Source organism: Saccostrea cucullata, unplaced genomic scaffold, assembly GCF_032062105.1.
Source record: "Saccostrea cucullata isolate Sc308-1 unplaced genomic scaffold, CSIRO_AGI_Scuc_v1 ctg1015, whole genome shotgun sequence".
Taxonomy (NCBI): Eukaryota; Metazoa; Mollusca; class Bivalvia; order Ostreida; family Ostreidae; genus Saccostrea; species Saccostrea cuccullata.
Genome location: NW_026924329.1, coordinates 184146 through 202768, shown reverse-complemented (window position 1 = coordinate 202768; position 18623 = coordinate 184146). Strand labels below are relative to the sequence as shown.

At 32.1% G+C, this 18623-nt stretch overlaps 1 protein-coding gene across 1 annotated transcript in view; it reads left to right on the top strand.

Moving 5' to 3' along the window:
- Positions 1-18623, top strand: part of LOC134266221 (E3 ubiquitin-protein ligase rnf213-alpha-like) — a 57678-nt gene that overhangs the window by 14649 nt on the left and 24406 nt on the right. The window contains exons 9-11 of the mRNA XM_062748452.1: positions 9815-10015; positions 10461-10554; positions 11633-11667. Coding sequence (XP_062604436.1) covers positions 9815-10015; positions 10461-10554; positions 11633-11667 — 330 coding nt within the window. The remainder of the gene's footprint in view (positions 1-9814; positions 10016-10460; positions 10555-11632; positions 11668-18623) is intronic.

Sequence of the window (18623 nt, the reverse complement as noted above, 5' to 3'; positions counted from 1 at the left end):
GTTGCCATTTGAAAGCACTTCATTAGTGGAGTATGCATACTAAATATGAAGCCACTATCTTGTATAGTTCTAAAGTTATGGTGAAGGTTTAAGTTGACGACAGACACTCAGACAGACACACAGATATACAGTGATAGCAAAAGTTTGAACATTATAACTTGGTATACACACAGCCACTTTGAGGTATCTAGGGTAAAATTCACAGCACAGCGGGACTGCATTTTGACTTTGAGGGATCAAGGCTATTTATGAAAGTACATTAGCTTTGTCATTACTCAGGGCTGTCACAGCACCTTTTGGTACAGGGACCGGGTCCCTCTATATTGGGAAAAATCCTCAACATTTTTGTCAAATTGGGAAAATTTTAAACATACCTTAATGTATTAAATTAACACCCCCCCCCCAAAAAAAAAATAATCATGAAAGCCATTTATCACTTTGAAAAGTATACTTGAAAAGCTAAAATTTACAGGACATAAGGTCTGATAAAATCTATATTTAACAGACCAAACATTTACTTGATAAGCAGGCTTTTTTCCATATGATACAGAGACTGATGGCCGGTTGCGTATCTATGGCTTAGATAAGTACAGCTCAGTGGTTGAACCGTGGATCACGTAAGCTGGGTTTAAACCCCAGTTGAGTCGGGTTTACCTGAGTCGCATTTCTGTTGCATGCTATAAAACTGAGTAAGGTTTACCTAATCTTGACTTACTTATATAAAATGTTGAAGAATAATAGGTTTCCTTATATTACAGCACTTCAAAACAAGTTTTAATATACTAGTAACTGGTTGAAAATTAAAAGTGCCGAAAAATACAATTCAATTTAATTCAAATCACGAAACTCAAACCATAAGAAAATATGAAATCGCAAACAGAATAAAGCTTTGCAAAAGACTAATAGAAGAAAACAGGGATGGGGGTCTTTGGACTTAAGTAATTTAGAAATAATACCAAAACTTAAGATATAGGTAAATAATAAAGGAACAATGTATAAATTTTTAGATTCTTAGTTTAAATTAAATTTTAAAAAATTATAAGACATTAGTTTTGAGTAAACACATATTAGCTATGTTTTTTTAGAGAATTTTATAAAGCGGCAAACTTGGACGGACATGCCTCCCCCTGCCCAGTTCCTACGGCATGTGGGTAGCCTTATTAATCAGATAACTGAAAGGCTTTTTATCTCTAGGAGATTCGGCATGATTAGAAATTATTGGAATGCGTATCATCAGCTGGAAATTTACACCTTTCTTTTGGGAAAAAAGTACCTTTTTTGCATTGGGAACGGGCCGTTGAACGGCCCCAATTTTAGAGAATCGAGAGCCCTTTGAAAAAACTCATTATTCAAGCTGATGATTTATTTGCATTTCTTGAAATACTATCAATATTAATTCACTATTAGGCTTTTCTTTTTTTACATCTTCATCTCAACAGGTTAGACATTACCAAAAAAAAAATCTTTTGAGCAGTAAACTATTTCAATAAACAATAAAACAAACCTAATCTCTTCAGAAAAGTGGACAGGCTTTCACCTACATTCACTTTTTTATGTATATTTTTCCTCCATGTCATCGTCATGCATATGATTAAGGGTTATGCTACAGTATTGACTACAATCTATTCCCAACTGTTCTGATGAGGATATCCTTCATGAATAATCGGATAAGCTGAGACTGAAGACACTTTTTGTAGAAATATCGATGCTTTTATCAAAGTTTTGAACAAAAAATATTTAATTCATACCTTGCCATAAGTCGTAAGTTCCAACAAAAAGAGTTGGCTATCCGAAAAGTCAGAAAACACATGTATTCAAACCGGATGTTCTACAGTCTAAATTTAACTACGAAACCATGCTCGGTGTAACTATTATCATCCGGATAATTTGAGCGGGGTTAAAAATATTTTTCTTTTTAATTCCGAAAAGTATTCATTTATATATAGAGAGAGAACATACATATGTAGCATACGTTTTAATAAACATGATAAAAGACGAAACGTTGCCATTTTACAACATACAAATATTACAGCATGCACATGCACGATGCCTTTGAGGCCTCCGTAATTAAGTTACTTACGCTTTATCACTGTCTCAAATCTCTCTCTCTCTCTCTCTCTCTCTCTCTCTCTCTCTCTTTCTCTCTGCAATATATACACTTAACAATTTAAAACTTAGGTATCCAACTTTTCAAAATGGCGTCAGAACAAAAGTTGTCTCCGATAGTGAAGATTTGTTGTTGCCAAATATTACAACTATTTACCGTAAAAAGTTAACAAAAATATACGTACACTAATCCTTCATCGTTGGCCATTGCATTTATCACAGTCTTAAAGACACTGGGTGGTGAAACCATCTTAACTTTTCACATTTACCAGCTGCTTACACCTTTTTCTTCGTCCTTCTCGATCCTCCAAAAATGGCGCCTCGGGAAATTGACCAATGAAATAAAGCGCCTACAGAGCGACGCAGGATGGGAAATATAAACTGTTTACATTCACTATGATTAAATGTGATTAAGAGATCTTCTATTAGAATTTAATTAAGTTTTCCCCTTTTCATTGAATAAAAAGAGGGGCTCCTAAATATTTTTGCTGATATATATGATGTGTAGGCCTAGTATATTTAGAAAAAAAAGCGGTTAAATACATGAGGCAAGAGCAGAAAAAAAAATGTTTCTTGCTTGACACCTCAACTTATTTGCCTTCGGGATATGGGTTTCGGGGCTTGGTTGTTGGTAGTGGCCGTCCTTGTTGAAAGTAACCCCCTCTCCCCGCTTCTTTTAACTGTTACATGGATGATTATGAATTTATAATGTCACACCAAAAGATGTTGAATTTTTAAAAGCACATTTTTTTTATTGTGAACTTTCCACAGGAATCCTAAAAGGCATGAAAATGAGCTATAATTATAACATGATTATCAAGAACAGTTTTTTTTTTTCAATAGTGATGATTGAAAAGTTCGGTGATTAATAATCCATTGCAAATAAATTGTTTTTTTTTTTTTTTTTTGGGGGGGGGGGTTAAATTACTAATTGAACTCCCTCCTTTTCGGGGTTTAATTACATTTTGAGCCTGCTATCAATATTACTGGTGGACCTGCTAACTTTTCTCTAATTGCTACATGTACATTATACTTTAAACTCCTTGGCCTTTAGCTAAAAAAATTTCTCACATCATTTTAACACGTAAAATTGTTAAATTAATCAGAATGTTGAAAACCTTTTTCTTAGGAGAGTTATATCTCTAGGTGGAATAAAACTAACATCTAATCAAAGGCAGGAAAATATAACAGTATTTTAATTCAGTATTTTATTCGTGATTGGTATGAGTGAAGTCATAGGAAAGATTATGTCGAAAGTCATCTATACTCGTTGATGTGCAGGACTGTACTTATGCATACAGCTTTATCTGGTCCCGCCCTGTATTTCTTTAATGTTTTTTTTTTTCGTTAAGAAATCTGGTAAGGTATGCTAGTAAAAATAAAATCCCGGTTAGTTTATTACTCTAACTGAAATTACTTTCCTACAGGCCTGAAGATCGAGTCTATTAGTCACGCAAGTTTTTTTTTAAAAGAGTAGCATGTCGGCGAATAAAAATAAAGTACAGCGGCGGATCATAATATTATGATCCGCCGCTGTAGTGTACAACATAGATAAAGAAATGTTTGTTGAAGTAGACAAACTTCATACCTTTATAGAATGAAATCAACAAAAACTGCACAAAAATTCAATCGTGACAATTATACAATGGATTAATTATACAATTAATTCTTTTATTAAATAGATTGCCTTAGCTATAGCATGCACTACTTTAAAAGCCATTGTTCTTAAGGAAAACAAAATCATGCAAAATATTATAGACTTTTCTTTATCTAGAGCAATGGCCTTTGGAGAAAAAAAGGGCTGAAAATTTTAAAGTTTGTTAAATATAATGTATGTACATTTAGGACCCTACATTGTAATTTCATGCAAAAACGCAGGCGTTTACTACACGGAGATCTGCGTACACATATTTAAACAAAAAAAGGGAAAGAAAAAAAAAACGTTTTATGTGATGAATTATATTATAAACATTTATCTAATAAATGTCTTTGTAGTACGTTAGATTACAAATCTCACACAAAAAACCATCAACAATATTAAATACAGTTTTGATTTCACATTGATCTATTTACGTCATTCTGATTTAATATAATTATACACGACGAGAATTTAGATCTATTCAGTATATATATACCTATAGAAAATTATTTAATTTCTAAAGAGGATAGTTTTATTTTAAATCAGTAATGAAAATTGAAATAAAATTCTAAATAGTTTGTTCTTTCATTGAACGAACTTAAATGTAGGTTTTTTAATATTAATAAATATGTTCTCTTGTATAACTTTATTTATGGAATATACAATTTTTTAAATGATAAAAGAAACACGAATCATCATCTTAATTTAAAAGAATTTTCTGTCGGAGACTGTGTGTGTACATGCTCGACAACAGCCCATTGTTCCCTTTAGGTACAAAACCGTCTCAATTCACATAGAATATACAAAAAATACACAGTGACAGGTGTCTTCGCGACACGTGTCTCCACCTGAAATGGCACGTGAGGACAGGTGTCCCTCATTACACAGGCCGACCATAGTGACTTTTACAAAAGCGTTTTTTTTTGGGGGGGGGGCATCTCATGGAAAAAAATAAAAAGCAACCCACCCACTCCCAATAATAAAATTAATAATTTAATAAATTAAAAAAAAAACAATATTCACTATTAATAGTAAAATACTAGTATGATAATACTCAACCCCCAGCCAATTCGATGAATGATTCTTATCTAACCAGTTTATATTAATATATTAATTCATATTAAAACAAAATCTTTACCACTTTCTAAACTTGTATTTAAAAACTTGAAACACTAAAAATGTAATTTTGACAAACCAACTGAAGTATTTTTTTCCTGACGGATTACCCCGGTATATAAGAAATGCCAACCTCTGGTATCTAACACAAATGCCTGGTAAGGTACCTTGATGTCTTGTGAATACATGTAATTATGTAAAAATAATTCTTCAATGTCAATTGCAAAATATTGGAAAAAAAATAAATTATTTTATTGAGGAACGCCTCACCTGTCCTTAATCAGTAATCGTAACTTGACATATTTCTTTATTTACTTTTAATCGATCTTTTTAGTAAACCTTGTCTGTAAATAATTTCAGTAAATGTACCCTTCCTTAGCTCTTCTATTTTTTCAAAGGAACATTCATCATAGACAGCTTTAAGAAAGTGGGATCGGAAATGATTGATTTCTACATAACTGCATGCACTTACTTTTTTCTATTCCACTTCACGCATTCTATACGAGTTTACCAAAACTTATGTGATAAATCAAATTCAAAATTAAATTAAATTCAGTTAAATAAAATTAAATTAAAATGGAATTGCGTTCACCGTGCTGAAATATTAAATTAATCACACAGAAATACACATCTAGTTATTTTAATTGTTTGAAGTTAATTATTTTGATACAGCATGTAAACACTTTTGAAATATTTCTATAATTGGTAAAAATATGGTAACATAATTAAATATTTAACTTTTTGTAAAATAAAAGGTAGGTGGGTTAGTATTGAGATATACTTTCACAGTTTTCCTGCCTGGGAAACATGGGGAAAACTACACATTGGTGGCTTCCATGTCGGGAATCTTTATGGAAACCACTGAGGCATGTTTACATGGTTTCCTATCTTGGGAAACTTACGGGAAACCACAGGTTGGATGTTTCCATATCGGGAATCTACATGGAAACCACCGGGGCATGGTTTCCTATCTAGGGAAACTTACAGGAAACCACAGGTTGATTGTTTCCATGTCGGGAATCTATGTGGAAACCACCGAGGTATGTTTCCATGGTTTCCTATCTTGGGAAACTTACGGAAAACCACAGGTTGATTGTTTCCATGTTGGGAATCTATGTGGAAACCACTATGTGGTTTCCATAAAATGGAAACTATATGGAAACTACTGATGTCACGATTCCCATATGTTTCCATCGGGTTTCCAATTTTGGGAAACCTGGCTTTTCATCCTGTGCATACAATACATATTTTACATGCTCGTATTTTACTTACATAAAAATATTTTCTTTAAAAAATAATCCATTACGATAAAATGGATAATATTATTATATACGATAGCTGTTCATTGTACAAGTAATGGTTCATAAGGCCATTATAAATTAAAATATATCTAGATTCTCATCTCCTCCCAGCCAGTTTTTTTTTTTACTCCCGCCTTGATTTTTTACTTCCATTTTTCTTAATAATGATCGGGATCGGTATTCAACTACCCAACTCAACTCTTGTTTCAAATCCCGCGAATATCGGAATTAATGCATTTACAACTGGGTCATTGAAAGATTGGTGATTATGTGAAGTAAGAAATAAATTGACCCCTACTATGACTTTTATTCGGATTTTCTACGAAATCTGCACCGATTGACCAGGTCAATAAAAAAATCTGCAAAGTATAAAAAATATAAAGTATTAGCCGCCTCTCACCTCGATTTTTTTTTTCAAAAATTCAGATGAGAATCTAGGAATTTTTTTAATATGGTCTAATCAGTATGATTTTTTTTAATTTTGTGATTTAAACTTATATATGAAGGATTGCTTCTAGAGTAAGGGTGGCGAATCCAGGAATTTTGTAAAGGGGGCGCAGCAGAAGGCAGGTGGTCTGCGGCTGCACCGAAGTCCCAAATGGGTCTAAGGAAAGGCCGTTGTGGGGGTTTTGTGTGGGGGTTTAGGGGCAAAACTACCGGAAGGTGACAATTTTTCTTTTACAAATAAAAGATGTTTTTTCCGTGATATAAGGACAATGGACAGAAAAGTTTTACATACGAAAAATTGAAATTGTGGGGGGGGGGGGCGCGCCCGATCCTGGACCCGCCTTTGATTAATAATCCATTTTTATTTTTCCTTACAAGTTAAACAAAGGGTCGTGATGGGGGGGGATCCCTGTTCATTCTTTTGTGTCTGGGTACAATGACACAACAGATCTCACTTACTAAACATACCAATATTGATTGTCATACACTGAAAAAAATGATGCAGATAAAACATGTAATATATGCCAAGAAAATCCTTCTGGTCACATTTTATGTATGTTTCTTTTGATATTCTGCATGTTATTAATTCCCTTAAATATTGTCGGCCCCATCCGTCACAATATTTGTACCGAGTATTTGAACATTTTTTCATCAATTTCAGCTTGAATATTCAGCAAAATTTAAAACTGCAATTATGAGCGCGTCAAAATCAGATTCCTCCCAAATTATCTGAATTGGAACTATAATTATTAGCGAACCGACTTATAATTGAGTATATTCGGTAAACAACTAAATTTCATTCAAGACGCTTCTTTGGGGTATATGTCTTGCAGAAACATGCAATCTATCGGGAATTAAAGATGTAATATTTGATAAATTATCATCTTATCCTCGGACCATCATAATGAGTTCATAATATATTTTGAAGTTTAAAAGTCCATGATTCATCAAGAGTCCCCCTTCTTTCCGCCTAATTTAGTTTGAACCCTTTTGACACGGGCGTAGTCAGGCGTACGTTTTTACGCACAAACGTCCACATCAATTTTGGAAAAAAGGGAGAGACGTAATTTCCATGTATGCCCTAAAAACATTATCTCATACACATCATTCTGCTAAAATAAATGAGTAAATAAATAATTATTTTAAATTTAAAAAAAGATACATGTACTTTGAAACAAATTCGAATTAAGATAAAAAATGAAAGAAAATTAACATAATCAGTACAACTGTATTTTGTATCGTACTAAATCTCTCATATCCTTGTCTTTTTATAGCGACTTTCTGATTTGTGCATGCCGTATTTATCTAAAATTTACTTAAAACATTTGAGGACACCAGCTTAAAATAGCCATTTCAGACTGCTTAAAAGTCTAAATTGTTATATCTCTGCGTGAGCTAAACTGTGATTAAAGAAAATGAATAATCTTTTGTCTACATGCATAGGCGTCGGAACGGGGAGGGAGGTTAGGGGGCTGACCCCCCCCCCCACTTTTTTTGCAAAAAAAATTATATAGGCATTGAAAATTGGGATTTACCTTTTTTTTGGTTTAGCCCCTCACTTTCGATTAGACCTTTCAATTTCCTTCCGTAGCCCATGACATGTATATTATATCGAGTGAGTCATCTCTGGTGGTATCGCCGACATTAATGAACATCACTGCTGTATTTGCTCATTACCACTACATTTTTGAAATTTCCATGCATTTGTATATACTACTTGTTAAACCGACTGGAATTTATTTCAAATAAACTGTGTAAGCATTTTTGTGAAAAATGAAAAAAAAAATATTCAAACGATATTGTGTTCAATCTCTCAGATAAATTTTCCAGGATATTATTTTTGTTCTAAAAAATATTAAATTAATTGTGATGTAGAAGCAGGCATGTACATAATGTGAAATTACTTCCAAATGTAACATTTGTTAAATTAGTCTGAAGATGTTTTCTAAAGAACCATTATTTGCCACAGCCCCCTTTAATAGCATCAACGTCCCCATTAAAAAAAAATTATATGGCCTTTTTTTTTAATTTGAAGTATTAATTCTTTGGGGGGGGGGGGGCTCAAAGATTTTTTCATTTATTTTCCCGACTCTCCCCTAAACATTAAATAAATTACACAATATGTCTTTAATGTCAAATATTTCTGTAAATAAGGACAGACGAAACGTTCCTCCAAATCTGTTTTGTATATCTTCGTAATATATGAAAAACATTCAAAACTTTAAAAACATTCTGATTTCTAAACCAGTTTCTAAACGTTTTTGAAAAATCCCAACACTTAAATATTTGAAATTGGAAAATTATTTTTCTTCCCCAAATAATTATATAAGAAAAACTACCCCTGGTATCTTGCAGAAATGCCTGGTAAGGTACTTCAATTTTTTGTAAGTAAACATGTTTAAGTAGCAATACTTCAATGACAGAATTTTGGAAAATTTTATCTATTATTAAGGAACGTCTTGTCTGTCCTTAAATAGAATTGACTCGTGTCATTATGGCTGTGACGGAGGCAAATCGTCATTTATGATGTTTATACAGACAATATATATAGATCTCAGTTCGCGTTGTAAAATCTTGTTACAAAATTCAGATGTTTACCTTGTTATGCATCTGCTTTACGAAGAATTGATCTGACATTAAACTTTTTCAAATTCCTTGGCCTCGCTAGACCACAGCAAAATTTTAATCGTGAATGTGAACAAACGTTAACCTGTATGAACTTTAATTGTGGTAAAAGAATTTCTATTGTAAAATTTTCACTTTGGGTATGATGTTTTAGCATTCAAAATGATGTGTACATAACAAATGCGGAATTACATGCAGGCACAACCTCTATCAATACGTAAACATGGGATATAAAAAAATATCAAATGATCGGAATAGGTATCATCTTTCAGCAAAATTTATGTTCATTATTGGAAATGTCCAAGTGAAACTAAGCTCTGTGCTAAAAAGAGATATTCCTTTAATTTAAAAATATTTTAATGGCTTTAGATCGTATACTTAATAATGAAAAAAAAAATTGATAACGTTCATATTACAAAGGTGAGAAATGTCTCACTTGCAACTTGCATATTATGACGTTGTCTTTATCGTCGTTTTTCTCATTATGACGTCAAAGTACATAAGGGCCCTTTTCGCATGGGACGGCTCATATAATTAGTCTGATGCCCATTTGTAATTCAATATCTTTTTTATTTAACAGAAACCCGTAGTTGCAAAACTAGCATGTAACACCCTTTGGGCAAAAGAATCTGCGATGTGTATCAAGGAGGGCACCTCTGTTGCAGACCAGGACATTGTTTCCCTACTTTATCATGTTTTCTTTTCAATCACGAAAGGATCGTGTGAAGGAACTCTGTTGGAGCCATTCGTAACAATTATCGAAAAGGCCAATACCTTACAGGTATCAATATTTTTAACCAAGCTAAAATAAACAAAAATTCTAATATGTCTCTTAAATTGAACATTATTTAGCATTAAATTGTTATATCAGAAATTACATGTATGTAGTAATTAAAAAAATCTTTCCCATTGTTTGCTTAAAAACTGTTTGATTCTTTGAAAACCATTTTTAGGTTTCTAATCCATAAATTATGTGAATTATTATGTCTAAATATACTGCTTTATATTTGTTATGAATTCGATTTCATTATATCTGTTGCTATTAGGGATAAAATAAGAAATGCAAAGTTAGAATTTCAAAGTGTTCAAATATATAAAAGATACGGTTCAAATACAAAACTTTATTTCTGATTTTCATGAGTGAAACGTCTGATAATTAAACTTTGATAATAATTATGATTTATACTGCAATCACGATATATATATATATTTTATTTTCTTTTAAGAAATGTTTCCTTCCCACCATGGATGCAGTGGATTTGGATGAAATTCGTGCAGCTCTTGCGAATAAAACAGATTATGGGAACTTTCCAATTTTTAGTAAATTTAGGAAGCAATTACAATATATATATATATATATATATATATATATATATATATATATATATATATATATATATATATATATATATATATATATATATATATATATATTATGTGAAAATAAAGCATTTCATAAATATCAATTTGAATTCATGTAAAAAATAAAACCCTTAAGCTATAGAATTAATTAAGGAATTAATTTCATAGCTACCGAAGTTATACTGTAAAACCTGGATAAATAAGGGACGTTAACGCGTTATAAACCTTGTTTATTAAAAATTATTTAAATTGAATCAAAAATTTTAAATAGAATTTGAATATATTTTAAATGTAACCTCAAACATGAAGTCATTGTGAAATATTTTAAATAATAGGCCAATTGAAAATAAAAACTACAACTTCCTGAGAAAATTTATGCAACATTTTTCTTTCTCCAAGATGGTAAAATTTTTTTAAAGAATTTAAATGCTTTTCTTCATTTTTCATTGAAATCAACTTTAGAAATAAATGAAATTTATCTTCTTCCTCTCTAAAAAGATTGGAAAATTTTATTGAAGCGGCATTAAAAAAAACATAAACTGCTCCTGCACAGGTAATACCAGTTTAAATCGGGTAGCTATTCAAATTCATTCCTTTTAATCTAATTTTTCAATAATTAAGTAAAGAAAACAAGACATTTTTACTCTCTAAAATGCCTTCAAATTGTACTTGTAAATGTAACGTTTTGTGACTCAAGTCATTGTGACACAGGCAAATATATCGGTCAGGCAGTATATGCCTTGCTTATGTAAAATACAATATAAAATCAAATTTTTATTCAATCAAAATTAAATTATTTTAAGATCAGCAAAAATCAGGACGTACATGTATCCACCCCTACACGATTGTAATAAGAATCCTATTTTTATTTTCATTTTTAACTGAAAGTGATTGCTTAGAACATGTTTTAATGACAAAATATTTTCTTGAAAGTAATCTTTAACAGAACTATAATAATGATTAGTGAAAAAGCATCATTGAAAGAATTTATTTTTAATCTAAGAACAGTTTTCAACGTTTTTATCAAATATTTCAGAATGCCCAAATGGACATGTTTATCTTGTTGGAAATGTAAGTATCTATGATAACCCGAAATTTATTAACATGCCTCACATAAAACTCACTCATACTTATTTTATAGCCAATACAGACAGAGAAATAGAGTTCTTCATATGTTGTTCTATAACGATTTTATACATGAAATATATGGAGATAACAAACAGTATTCAAGCTCAAAAGAACATCGAACAATACAAAATAAGAGCAGAGCAAACATGGACACCCAAAACATCAGAGGTGGGATCAGGTACCATGGAGGTGTGAGCATCCCCTGCCAACCGGAAAACAAATAATTATATGATGACTAAATTTAATGTATTAAACTTCCGAGTTTAAATAATGCATTATGATGACTAGATACAGGAGTTTAAATGTTATTCTGAAAAAGTTAAATAAACTAATTAGATATTTTCTTATACACATTAACATTTATGCAACATTTTTGTGTGAGGGAGGGCGTATGTGTGTGTGAAGGTGTGAGTGTGTCTGAGAGAGGGTGTGTGTGTGTGTGCGGGAGAGAGAGGGTGCGTGTATGTGTTTTAGGGAGGTGTAAGGGTGTGTATGAGAGGGTGTGAGGGAGAATGGGTTTGTGTGTGTGTGTGTGTGTGTGTGTGTAAAGCAGAGAGAGGGCGTGTGATTATAAATATGTGTATGTTTTTATCTATAAGCTAGAAACACAGAAAAAGAAAAAAACAGATGATTATGAGAAAATACTCCATTAGCATAAAGTTTTTGACACTATTCTTAACACTTCAAGAAGCAAATACTAAAGCACAAAACAAATTCAATGTTTTCTTCAGTATTGTTTTTGTACTTGGATGTATATTACCTTTACTACTAAGCCATATAATCATTTGTCCTTATGAAGATATTTTAAACTTTATTTCCCACGACGCTGCTTTGAATAAAGAAAAAAAATTGAGAATGCAATTTCCATTTTTTTTTAAATGCTTGTGAATCTTCATTTATTTATTTTTGATTTCGAAAGAAAGTGAGAGATGTCAAGGGTGTGTTCATTTATATAAATTGGTAAAGATCCTCCAATAAAACTAGTGTCCAAATAACTGTATCTCACTTCTATTCTCAATGACCGTGTAGTGCAGGGAAGCGCTGTGAGAATTCCATCGGCATCGAAAGTTAGATAGCCAAGCGGTCTAACGTGCTGTTCTATATGAGCCTGATAATGCAGACAAAAAATAAATAAAGAAAAAACGAAGTTATTAAATATAGAAAAACAAAAATTTTAAATAAAAAAAACGAAATTAATATATAAAGAAAAACGAAATCATTAAATAAAGAAAAACGAAATCATTAAATAAAGAATAACGAAATTATTAAATAAATCATTTCTTTTTTCTTTATAAACAGTATTAAGTTCGTTTTTCTTTATATATTAATTTCGTTTTTCAAGTAGAAAACTGAAACTAAAATACGGAATTTATAGATGTGCATGGTAAGGGCCTGAACCCATAAATCATTAGCGCACGCGTCTGATAGATCTGATTTTGTTTTGACAATAAACAAGTGTTATTTACGGATGCATTTCTGTAAAGGATTCATAAACTTTTCAATTTTGTTTATGGGAAATTGTTGCTGTGTCGAATCCTGCTTGTATAAAATTAATGACATTCCAATAGAGCTCATAAACCGCTAGAAGGTCATGACCTTGCAAATCGTATTACTGAATTCCCTCGAACTTAACCTAGCATCCTATCTGTGTACCCATAAATCATAGGTTGTTGAAACTATAAAGAGAAAAATGATTTGATTACTTTGTGGGATTTGTTTTGTGCAAGTGTGTGCATCATTTGTTCACAAATATCACCGACTTGTACATTTAAATACACAGATTGAGAGTTATGTGAGAACAAGTACTATATAGTAGTTAGTATCACTGACTTATAAATAGTACAGATTGAGAGTTTGACAGTTTGAGAGTTTATAATAAGTGAAAACAAGTACTAGTAGCCAGTACATCACTTCTCATTATGCTTTGATAAAAAGACCAAGAATCAGAAGGGTTTTGCTTTATTTCTAATATAGAAAACAGTAATTAAAATTAACGTATTATAACCACTTTGACTTGTTTTAATTTTTGCACTTCTTCTCTTTAAACATTTTTTTATAATATCAAACAAACCCTTGAAGTCCGAGCGGTAACTTATTATTTTACAGCATTTCCTAAAGCATTTATTGTGCGATAATTGAATAATGAGCCATTGGAAGTTCCTTAATGTTACACTGTTATAAACAACGGAATCTTTACATTCATGTTTATCTTAAATATTTGAGCAATTTATTTGGATAATCTCATTTATGTTTCCTGTCCAGTTTCATTATATGCTGATCATTAGACCTTTCGAACATAGGTTTTAAAGTGCGGGTCTGGGGTATAAATAGCAGCCAATGAGAAAAATGGAGGAAATTTCAACTTTCTTGCCACTCTTCACTTCGCAGGAGATTTTTTTGAAATTATATCTATACCGTCAATATACACCTTCCGAAAGTTGTTGAGTCATCTAACTAAGTTATCAGATGTGTTTGGATGATTAAAATACAGTGTAAAAAAATTAATACAGTCTATAATATTCATTTAAAATTCTGAGGCGATCGAAATTTCAAATTTCTTTGGAGTTTGATGGACAGCTGCTGAATGTTTACATTTACACCGGAAATGCTCGTCGCTATTGACGCATGCTAAAATGGCCGCCATATTCTTACCTCAAAAGAAAGACAAAGATACTCCGAAAATAATCCTCAATACTTTTTATTATCCTTTCCTCGAGTAATAAATTAGAATCAAAGCCCGTGATTAGATCATAGATAGTGTAAACAATTATCACTTTGGGTCAGTCATGCTGTTTCAGTCACTTAGTGAAGCATCACATCGGCGAGATAACAAGGATTATCAGCGTGAACACGTGTCTGTGGCTGCCAGAAGGTTAGACCCAGTAAACAATCAAATAAAAAATGGAAAACAAAATAAAAGAAAATATCACAATTATTAAGTCACACTATTTAAAAAGAGATCTTGGACATTTTTTTTCTTTTAGTTCCAACGATGCCCCATGTATGGCTTATTTTTTGGATTAGGAAACCAATACCTTACAAGTTCTAATACACATTCTGGTAAAATATCTCGACGATGGCACACAGTGTTTCGTAATCTTGGATCGTTGAGTAAAGCAGTTCTTTTCCTAGCTATATATCTCTCATCCAAAAACACACCTCTATGGAAAAGCATAGTCCAAAAGAATTTGTACCTTTCTTTTCTAAGGGAACTGTTCCGTGTGTTTGGTGGCACAGGTTCCGATGCCCACCACATTTGTATATTTCGTTCATCAGTTATGCATGGTTTACATAAACAATTTTGACATTCTTCACAGTCTTCATTTTGCGGGATGTTGTATGTCCTTTCAAAGTTCACGCCCTCCTCCTCATTGTTATCAGTTTCTCCATTCATCTCATCTAAATCCCAGTTATTAAAATTAAAGAATTGTATAATGGCTTCCCTTTGTTCTGAATTTACTCTCAATAAAATAACACTTTTCTCTTCTTGTTCCTCCATTTTGCTAAATTGAGACCGCGTTTTGTTTTGGAGGGAAGTTTTGCAGGGGAGAGGTCTATTAGGGGACTCAGGATTTCATTTAATTTACTATAATTAACTATAATTTCTTATTTATTGATAAAACTGGATATTATAAAAGTAGATGATGAATTCAATAAATTATACATATGTATATATTTGGGATACTGCTTGTATTTCTCTCATGCACATGTTTTATGGATGTTCCCCACTGAGCCTTCTTATCCTGCTCTGTATCACAGCTAGGCTGATTTATTGACATTTGGCGGGAGGTCCCTCCATGTGTCTGTGGAAGTTGGTCAATTCCATCTGAAACCTAAACAGGGGTAGTGGGGGCAACCACGTTGTTATTATTCTGTCATTAATGTAAATAAAACTATTCCCACAAAATTTATAAAATCTTCTTTTTAATTAGTAAAGTGCTAATAAATTTTAAAAGCGTTAATTATTATTCACAAAGTTGTCAATGTTTTCTTTATTAGATAACAACTTGTTAAAAAATGGTACAGTCCACTGAAATATGACCCCCTTTAGTATAGATAATGTATATTATATATTATATAAGATACAAGCAGGAGTAATTCAAAGAATAATCGTCATTAACTAAGCTTTATTAATACTGGGAAACTATTTATATCATGGCTGAAAACAAACGAAAGCGTCCTCCAACTTTTAAGTTAGAAATACCAGCTAATGAAGACAAGAAAATTAATATTATGCAAAGTCTTTAGGAAGTCAGGGAAATGTTAGTCAAACAACTGGGTAGACCTGTCAACAATGCCGACATCATTGAAAATTTGCTGTCTACCTGGAAGAAGTCAGTAGCCAACGACGATCATCCCAAAACACCTGGAACTTATATTAATGTTAAGAAAAGTCAGGTGAACCAGGACTTCTTTGTGACATCGCTGCCTTCTGTGAAAAAACTCATGGATGTAGCTGCTGTACATGGGAAACATTGTGGAGGAAAATTGGAGGTAAAAAAGGCAACAAAACGGGGACATGTCACTTCTTTGAAACTGTGTTGTTCGAGAACCGATCGTCCTAAACACAGGTATATTTGGGCATCTTCACCATACCTTCCGAACGGAAAGTATCTTATCAATGAAAGAATTAATCATGCTTTCTTGTGTAGTGGAATGCTGCCATCCTGTTATTCTAGATTTTGCAGAGAAGCAGGAATCGGTGTTCTTTCTGTAGAAAAACGGAATTCGTTTTTTAAAATGTACAAGACATTTGTCCAGCAAGAGTACGAAGACTCTATTCACACCGCTTTACTAGAGGAAGTGGGACTATATGACAATTTAGACGGCATTGACATCATAACTGACGCAAGGCATGGGTGGCGGAAAAATGCCCAGGACACCAGTGTGGTAGCAATAGGAGAAAAAACGCATAAAGTTCTCAACTGTGTGCATGTTGCGACCACTGATGATCCAGTTACCCAGAGACATGAAAAAATTGGAACTGAAAAAATTTACGAGGATCTTGACAGCAAACAAGTTTCTGTCAACGTCCACACGCATGACAGAAATATGTCAATTAACAAACTAGTCAGGGAACGTGAAAATGGATTTACCTGCAACCAAAACGACATTTGGCATGGCATAAAAAATATTAAGAAGGCCATGTCCACCATTTCAAGAAGACCACGGTACAGAGAAGGTAAAACGTGGTCCGAGGAACTTTACGACAAACCGGATGCCGTTTCTACACATTTCTACTGGGCCATCAAACACTGTGGTGGAGACTCGGGTACGCTCAGAGAGATGTTAGACAATATCATAGATCACTATAAAAACAACCATGAAAGATGTCATTCTTCCTCAAGATGTAAAGTGGATCCAAACTACGAATCTTCCCGAGTGGTGATTCAAAACCCTGTTGCAGAAAAACTATTAAAAGGTGTTATAATCAATTCAGTGATCTATAAAAATCCGGATGATTTTCGATTAGGACGTGATACTTATTTTGTTGAGAGTTTTAATAACACTTTAAATATATATGAGGATAAAAGGATTGCTTTTGGAAGTGAACAGTATAAAGTGCGAGCATTCCTTGGTACGTGTCACTGGAATGAAAATGTGGGTAGAGACATTACTTCTATCACTTACACACGTAATCCTAAAACCCCACGTAAGCAACTTGGGAAAAAGAACTATAAAAAACAAAAATTTCAGTTCAGGAAAAACATTTGGTGGCGTTACATAAAACATGTCTTTTCTAAACGTAGAAATAATTAAAATATCTATGTATATTTGCACAATCTTTGTTGTCTTATTTTAAGCACGTGTAAGTAGCAAGCTGCTATCTATTAATAGCATAACTCTGCAGTCTTATCAGATGGGAGGTGTGGCCAGCTCCCTAATATGCTTAATTGCTGTCCGTGTGGATATTTATCTAGGTCAGATCCGGCCTTTAAGAAAGCTAAATAATGTTAACCATTTGTTAACGTCAATATCTCACCGAGTTACTGTCCAAATTATCAGACTGGTCGAAGTTCACATTAATCATGTTAATTTAAGATGAAAACATAAATCTAAGCATACTACTATTAGATACCATGGGTTAAATTCTCCCCCATTCATGTATTATAATAGTTATGTATTTGATATGGGAGGAGGTGAGTGTAAAGGCAAACACCACACTCGTTTATTGTCGAAACAAAATCAGGTTTATCAGACAAGTGCGCTAATGATTTATGGATTCAGGCCCTTACCCTGCACATCTGTAAATTCCGTATTTTAGTTTCAGTTTTCTACTTGAAAAACGAAATTAATATGTAAAGAAAAACGAAATTCTTAAATGAAGAAAAACGAAATGATTTATTTCATAAATTCGTTTTCCTTTATCTAATAATTTCGTTTTTTATATATATATAAATTTCTTTTTTCTTTATTTAATAATTTCGTTTTTCTTTATATATTGATTTTGTTTCTCTTTATTTATTGATTTCGCTTTTCTTTATTTAATACTTTCGTATTTCTTTATTTGATAATTTCGTTTTTCTTTTTATAATAATTTCATTTTTTTAATTTAATAATTTAGGTTTTCTGTATTTTATTTATTTCGTTTTTCTTTAGTTATTTTTGGTTTGCACTATTTGGCTTCCGTATTGTTCTGGTACTGGTAGGAGACAGATTTCTTTCTTTAATAGTGTTCTTAAAAATTTCCAATTCAAAATGTAACTAAGTATGTAAATATATAGTGTTTAGTAGCAGTGCTAGTTGTTTTTGTTTCTCTTTTTCCTTTGTTTTTATGACTTTTTAACTTTTTTCTTTGTCCTGAGGAAGGGACAGTGCTTTATATAAATAAATAAATAAATATATATATATATATATATATATATATATATATATATATATATATATATATATATATA